General features: G+C 38.9%; 1 protein-coding gene across 1 annotated transcript; it reads right to left on the bottom strand.

Moving 5' to 3' along the window:
- Nucleotides 1-2,845: 2,845 nt before the first annotated feature.
- gal3st2 (galactose-3-O-sulfotransferase 2) lies at nt 2,846-6,349 on the bottom strand. The gene is made up of 2 exons (XM_026193172.1): nt 5,578-6,349; nt 2,846-4,108 (listed from the first exon to the last, which is right to left on the bottom strand). Exons 1-2 carry the CDS (start codon nt 6,211-6,213, stop codon nt 3,278-3,280), a joined length of 1,467 nt encoding a protein of 488 aa, XP_026048957.1. The 5' UTR covers nt 6,214-6,349; the 3' UTR covers nt 2,846-3,277.
- Between the last annotated feature and the right edge of the window lie 1,982 nt (nt 6,350-8,331).

The raw sequence follows: 8,331 nt of genomic DNA, 5'->3' as shown, positions 1-8,331 counted from the left end.
AAGGTGTCAGTGAGTAGAGTTTCCTTCACTATCAAAAGGGCCTCAGAAACTGGGGCAAACTCTGAGAAACTTGTCCTGTCATTCAATTGTGGCTTTGGGTCTGCCAGAGTCTGTCTGTCAGAGTTAACAGCTTGTATGATGGGCTCCCCACATAACAACAGCATCAAGCACAGCTTAACAACGGTTGCAGTTTCAAGTCTCAGTTTCAAGTTTGAAGAGAAGACTTTAAGCTGCAGGTTTGACAGGATGAGTTACAGCATGAAAGCCACTGCAAAGTCATCAGAATAAGACAAAGAGGCTTGCCTGGGCCATGAAGACTGGAAGAAGGTGTTATGGACTGCTGAATCAAAATTTGAAATCTTTGGTTCATTACACAGGGTCTTTGTACGCTGTTGAATAGGCGAAAGGATGTTTCCACAGTGTGTGGCATGTCAAACATGGAGGAGGAAGTGTGATGGTCTGGGGCTGTTTTGCTGGATTCAGGGTCGGACGCACCCTGAACCAAAACAGCTACCACAGCGCCATTCAATATTCTCTGGTATGTAGGGGTCCATCCTACAGCAAGATAATGACCCAAAATATAAGTCCAACCTATGCCAGAACTACCTCAGGAAAAAAGAACAAGATGGTAAGCTTGAAAACATGGAGTGACCAGCACAGTCTCCAGACTTAAACCCCATCAAGCTGGTTTTGGAACAGGACAGAAAAGGGAAAGCAAAGCAAGTGCAAAACTTACAGATAGGGGAAGAACTTTCTGAAGAATATTTGATTTTTGTTATAGAAAGAATGCCACAGGTTCAGCTGTTATATCTTCCAAAGGTGGCTACTTTAAAATGAAAGGATAGTACAAATAAGTACCTGGAGTTGAGGAATCATGACTTTATAGACCAAAATGTATTCTAAACTTTTGACTCATCACAATGCAATGAGACATTAAACTACATAATTTTCAATAAAAAACTGGAAGAACTGGGTGTTCTAAAACTTTTGACCGATAGTGTATATTTAATATACAGTCCCAATCAAAAGTTTAAGACCACTTGATAAATGGCAAAAAAAAAAAAAGAACCAAAAAACCCCAAACATATTTGGCATGGTTGGATCTTAACAAGGTTTTAAGTAGAGCTTCAACATGCAAAAAGAAGAAATGGGAGTGAGACAAAACATTTTTTGAGCATGCAATTTATTAAAAACAATACTTCAACTGAAACAGGCTGTTGTACAGCTGATGAAAAGTTTAGGACAACATGCCTTCAAAAGTCAAATCTGCAAAAATGTGGAGTCATGATAATTTTAAGTAAGGTGGTCACACAGTCACGATGTTCTGATCGCAAATGCAAAAAAAGCTTTCCCTTTTTTAAACATGGTCGGATTGTTAAACTCCATAAGCAGGGTCTCTTGCAGCGCACAATTCTCCACCATGAAAAAATACGGTGTCTCATTAACGGATGCCTGTAGGAAAATGGGCTGAACCTGGAATCAAGCTTCCTCTTTAATAATTACCATAGATCATTTGCAGAGAATTTCTCTTAGTGCTTTCTTCCCCCTATACTCTATGTGTTTCTGTCTAACATTTACAAGAATTTACAAGTAGTCTTGAGCAGACCAGACAGGGATTAAACCACCAACCTTCCGCTGAGTAGGTGCCCTCTTCTACCACTGGAGATACAGCCACCCCCAGAATGTGAATGCTACTGATTACTACCGAATGTGTGCTGGTATCTAGGCTGCCTTGATATCCCAGGTTCTGTACAAGGCGATGGTTAATGAAACTGTACTTATAAGAACAGCATTATTAAATGAACGGATTATTCTTATACCTCTGAGCCAGGGTAAAGGCCTGTGGTAGACTAGCAGTTAAGCATGCAGGAAAACATCCAGGTGAGGGATTACCAATCTTCCTTATTGCACTTGCATATACGCTTTCATCTTTGGGATATGTTTGACAGATTAAAGACCAAAAAGTCATTTTTAACAGCTTAAACACAGGCAGACAATCACTCTTGGCACCACACCAGAACCCTCAAATGATTATACTGGAGGTACTGTAACTCAGACAGCATTGGTAGTTTCCATAAAAAGGTCCTTGATTGATTTACTTTAGAAAGAGGACACTGTGCTACCTGTCAAAGATCCTTTATTTTTTGTTAAGAGAAGAGGATTCACTCTGGGTCTCCCATGGCAAATTGGTCCTGGGTGAGGGAAAAGACAACGAGCAATTCAGGAGACCCCTGTGGGTGAAAAATCTAGGAAACAGTTCACCCTCCCCGGGATAGGGTTACCGGGGCTCACTCTGGAGCCAGGCTTGGGGAAGGTGCCTGTGCCTATGTGCCAAATTACTGTTTAGAGTACCTTACCTTCATGGAGTTCCCAGGTGGGGTGCTTCAACACTAATGTGGGCAATGACAGTGAGACCTGCAGGGGTGTGATTGGAAGCAACAGCTAAATTGGATCTCTGTTAACACCATGTTCAAAACACACACACACACACACACACACACACACACACACACACACACACACACACACACACAGATTAATACATTTCATATATGTATATTTTATTCTTTATATAATTTGATATTTTAATGCCATGTGCTTTTCTTTTTTTTTATGTTGTGACACATTGATCCTGGAAGAACATTACTTTATTTCAAGGTGTATTACTGTGGCTCAAATGACACTAAAAAGCAACTTGACTTGAACTAGCATGTTCAAGTCAAGTTCAAGTTCCGTTGCTATCTTCACCAATTAAAACAACACAGGATATCAAAAACAGTCCAAAATTCAACCCACTGCCATGTACTTCAAAGATATGTTTTAAATGAGCAAACAAGCAAGAAAACAAACAATTCGTCAAAAACATTTTACTCTTGACTGTGTCTTCTAACATCCAGGAGCTAACAATATTGGGCTTGGTTAGCCTCTTATATTCATAAGAATGAATAATCACCAAAGTGATATGATATTCCGGCTTTCATATTTTCAACTTAACCACTGGTGTGGCTACTAAAAAAAGAGAAAAGAAAAGAAAAAAAAAATCAAAATTTTTTTTTAATACCCAACACATACTTCTCAAGCATATCACATATCCTGTGATTATTAGTCACAGGTATTACTCGTGGTATTCTTGTTTTATTGTTAGCTTGTGTTTTTGTTAACAGAGAACTTGTGGAGGCCCATTGGTTTTTGAGACCTGACTTTACTTCTTAAGGTCAGGCTGCTCAGGTCTTCCCATTTCTGATGCTTTGCCATCATAGCAATTTTCTTTAGGTGATTATTTAACAGTCTTAGTTGCCTGTTTATGCTTAGCAGCTTCCTTTGGGAACTGCTTGGTGTACAGACGATGTGTGTACTGCAGTTCTGGTAAGATAAATCTCTGACATTTTGTTTTGGTTTGTATATCTAAGTTTGGGTTTAGGTTATAGCCCTGAATGACAGCTGTTCCATACTGAAAAGGCTTCAGCCTAGCATCCTTTACCAGTGATGGGTCAACCGCACATCTATCTTTCAGGCAAGTGTTTGCAAGCTTGACTTGTAGCTTTCTCAGCTGAGCTACTTCCCTCTCCATCTTCTGTCGTCCAACAAGACTATCAACTTTGTGCCAGAAGGTTGTGTTGAAGTGCAGGTAAATCCTCCAGTCTAAAGCATTCCACTTCTTGATTTTTTCTGCAGTGTTCGGTGAAAGTGAATGCCGAGTTTGTTCACTGCGACTATTGAGCCGAAAGGAAACCATATCTTCCAAGGACCAGCAGAGGGAGTACTTGAGCAAGACCATGGACTCATCAAAGTATTCAGAAATTAGTATAAGATTAAAGTCCTGTTCTATGGTTTTAATAGCCACAGTGGTTCTCTCCTCAAAGTCTCCAGCACCAGCTGCAATATTATTCTTAAAGCCAAAGTCAAAAGCCAGAATATTGTGAGCGTAGTGGTTGTTGGCTACCGATGCATTATAGTTTCTCCAGCTGTTGTCTAAGAAGTCCTCCAGGCTAAATGTCTTACGGAAGGCTGGGATGCTCTTATAATAACTAAAGATGGATTCCATCATAGCCACAGGATGTCTCAAGATGGAAAAGTAAAAGGTATCCTGAGGCATCACTTTTGCCACCTGGGAAATACATAGTAAATTATACAGTCAGACACCTGTTGTTCTGAAGACCAGTAGTGTTATCACTATATTATCCATGTGCTATATATGTTTATTCTTGTCAACCTTAGCAAGTCATAAAAATAGATAAAAAAAAAACAAATTCAGATGAATTTCAAAATATGTCACATTATTTCAATAACAAAATGCAGTGTGTGAAAAAATAATACGTCTTTACTGCTTTCTTTTGAATTTAGAGGGTAAGTTTCAGCCAGGTGCTGCTAATCAAAAGCACTGATTAAATGATCATTAACAAGTGTCAGAACTTCTATAAAAGGAGACATTTTGGTCTCGAGCCTTCAGGTGCATTTTCACGCAATGCCAAAAAGGAAAGAAATTCTGAGTGATATTTGAACTGTTCCTGGCCATTAATCTAGGAAGGGTTAAAAGGCAGTGTTATGAGATGACTTTTAGAGAGAGGCAAGACGTGAAAGACTCCCACCCCTTAAAACTAAAAGTAAATGAATTAAATAAATAAATATTTATTAGTTTTCAATAAGATAAACTAGACCAGATACCATTCTGGAATCCTTCCTGCCTGTAAAATTATTTTTTTAAATGTGTAAAATTGTGACTGGTGAAGGATTTTTATTAGAACCAATTTGCAAAAGCAATGGGAGAAACACCTCTCTTATGAAAAGAGAGGTTTTTCATAAGATACTACAAGACACCTCTCTACACATGTAACTGTATAATAATGATAAAAGTATTTATTCTGCAGAAAAATGTTCCCCATCACTGCTATATGGATTAGTGTTACTGCTGCAGATGTTTAATGCATAATAGTCTATAAAATCACGGGTTTGTAGTACCTGTCCTATAAGGACCACAACAAAATTTAATCATCTCAGAAACACTAGCCTAGATCATAGATTCATAGATTCAGTCTAAAAAGTAACTTTTAAAAAAAAATCACTTCTCTCTGGTCAGTCTGTAACAAATGCAAGTATCACTGTGTTAGATTAATGTCTAAACGTTGCAAAAACTAAGAAGACACATACATGCATGTAGCACAGTAACATGGTAACCTGGTACCATCATATCATAAGATGTCATGATATGATGCTAAATAATGCTTTGTGTTCTCCTACACATTGTGCACACCTGCTGAGCTCTGGTAAATGGTTTGCAGTATGAGTTACCATGCCAATATACCCTTGTGATAATTTTCTTTTCAAACCCAGGGTTAACCTTTAAGGTACCTGTATAAGAATGAATCCTGCTTTGTAGTTTAGATAATTTGTACATTAGATAATATTTCATTAGGTCTTGATATGTGAAACTTTGTAACAGGGTGTACTGCAGCTTTTATTTTGGGCCAATTAACACATTTTGGTACTTAGTCAGGCTGACTGGAATACCAAACCATATCAAATTGATATAATTGCTGTGGTTGCCATGGAACTACATACATTTCTGATGAAACTCACCTCAGATTTTTTAAATCTCATGTGGTTGCACATGATGTGGAACTCTTTCACACTTCTGCTGCTAACTCCTTCGACAAAATGTGGAACAAAGAAAAATGGATAAAATAACTGGCTCTGTTTGTTTAGAGGGAGAGCGAAGGTCAAGTTTCTGCTTTCGCCATAGCGATACAGGATGTTTAAGATAGTGCTGCTTGCTGTCTTGTGTGTCTTGAGGAAAACGATGTGAGACTTTGGATGGCAGGTTGCTTGAGTGTGAGTATTGTTCTGAGTCTTCAAAAAACTGGAAGGAGTGGGAGAGCGGGTGAGTCTTTTTTCTGTCCCTAGATTTATGTCTTTCCGGGTACTATGGGAAACCAGAGAAGATGGAAGGTCAACGTTTGGTTTGTTTCGGTCTTTTGGTAGAAGCAGCTTGCCCAGTGTAACTTTTCTCCCCTCCTGTTGAGAGCTTGCAAGCCTGCCGATTAAAGAATATGAAGGCTTTTCATGTTGCTCATGTTGATGATTACCATTTGCAGTTTGTTCCATTTGTTGTAATCTTGTGTCTTCAGGTCTTATGTGAGGAAACTCTTTTTCTTTCTTGATAGAGAACTTCATCTGCTGGAGTTGTACTAGCTTGCCATTCCTGGAAAACGTCATAAACACAATAAAATACCTCACTTTCAAATCTTATATTATTGATTCTAGGTCAGGAACTTTTGACATCACATTTTAATGCACTGGAGGTCCTTTACTGTGGCATTTTAAGGAACATTTCAATTTTGTTTAAACAAAAGTGAGGATGTGACTTTCTATATGCCGAAAACTTCCTGTGAAAGGTAAAGGACCAGCTTCTTAGACCCTTATGTAAAATCAAGCCTTAGAAACCTTGGCGTCATATTCGACAGCTCGATGTCACTTGAGCAGCATTCTAAGCAGCTGGTCCGAAACTGTTTTTATCATTTACGGAATACTTCTAAACTCAGACTAATGGTATCAAAGCTTGAACTTGAGATGATTATTCATGCTTTTATTTCTTCTCGTTTAGATTACTGTAACGGTCTGTTTACTTGTTTTAACAAATCAGCCTTAAATCGTCTTCAGACTGTGCAGAATGCTGCAGCACGACTCTTAACAGGCACCAAGACAAGATCTCATATCACTCCAGTTTTGGCCTCCCTTCACTGGTTGCCTGCAAATTTTAGGTTTCATTTTAAAATTTTAGTTCTAACCTTTAGGGCCCTACATGGTCAAGCTCCTCAATATTTATCTGACCTGCTGAAACCAAATTCATCTTCTCGGGCTTTAAGGTCATTAGATCAGAGACTGCTGGTGGTACAGCACACTCATTTTAAAACTCGTGGTGATTGGGCCTTTCAGTGTGAACCTAAGGCTATGTTCACACTAGCCCGGATAGATTTGAAAATGGCATCTTTGTCTGAAAACGCTCCGCGTCCACACTATCGTTTTCAGTCATTTTCACAGAGTTGTGCATCCACATTGAAACGGCAGAAAACGCTTACGTTCCAGCACTGCGCATGTGTGAAATGCAAGACGATTCGACCGGCCTCATTTCTGCTCGCTGTTTATTTACTTTCCGGCTCTTTGAAACATTGCGGGAAAATGTCGAGGAAAAGCACCAAGTTTTTTAAATGGACTAACAATGAGGTGGGGTTGTTGCTGTGAGTAACACAAAAGTACAAAGTTGCAAAAGTGAGTGAGAATTAAAGAATTTGAAGAAAAGCTATCTGAAGCATGTACAAACTGATATTAATCTTTAATAAGCCTGTCAAAATTGAGAAACAATCACATGACTAAAATTTGTCATCGTTTTCAAAAAGTCTCCGTTTTTGCTGTCCACACTGCAACACGAAAGCACCGTTTTCAAATGTATGCATTTTCGAGAGCGTTTTCAAAATGCGAAAACGCCGTCCCAGTTTGGATCGGAGGCCAAAACGGAGAGAAAATTTGTGTTTGTGTTTGTGTTTTCAAACGATTGGTTTCCCCAATCTTAGAAAACAGTACATTTGCATGACTGAAACCAGTCCACTGAGGGAACAATGTGCTGGGAGGTCAGTTCCTTCATTATGATGAAGCTGAAACCTGCAGTCAGCTGAGACTGAAGAAGTCACTTGGATGAGTGACGAAACGTTTCTCCCACTGAAAACGCTACGTCCAGATGAACAGAATCAACCTTTGGAGATTTACTTACCTGGATGATTGAGCATGCATCAAGACGATACCATATTATATATTTTAAAGTTTATAATCGTCACATGAGTTATTTTTCACCAATGCTAGATTCAGTAAGAAATGTCCAAAAAAAAAAATTAACGATAACAAAGTCCACTTGGTTTGAGAAAATTGGTGTTGAGAATAGGACTTTACCTGGCCTGATGGGTGACAAAGGTCTGAATGGCAATACAGACTCCCAGCAAAATGAACAGTATCCACAGAGAGTGATGCCTGCTGTGCAGCAATCTCTTCCTCTTCACAAACCTACAAAAACATATACACACACAGACACACACAAACACACTTTTAAATGGATAAAGTGACTGTTGCCACGTTGTATTGAGACTGGGTTATGAGAAAAAACTAAGTGACAGAAATTTTTTGCTGAAATGTGGTGAAAAGCAAAAAAATTCTACTGAAAGGGGTAAAGACGGAGAAATTTTTGCTGAAAAGTGGTGGAAAAAAAACGTTGTCCTGAGCAGGATTCGAACGTGGCCCTCCTGGTCTTAAGGCAGATACTCATCTCACTGAGCTAAACTTAAT

The sequence above is a fragment of the Astatotilapia calliptera genome, chromosome 14 (genome assembly GCF_900246225.1).
Source record: "Astatotilapia calliptera chromosome 14, fAstCal1.2, whole genome shotgun sequence".
NCBI lineage: Eukaryota > Metazoa > Chordata > Actinopteri > Cichliformes > Cichlidae > Astatotilapia > Astatotilapia calliptera.
The sequence above is the reverse complement of the archived record's forward strand: the minus strand, read 5'-3'. Positions and strand labels throughout refer to the sequence as shown.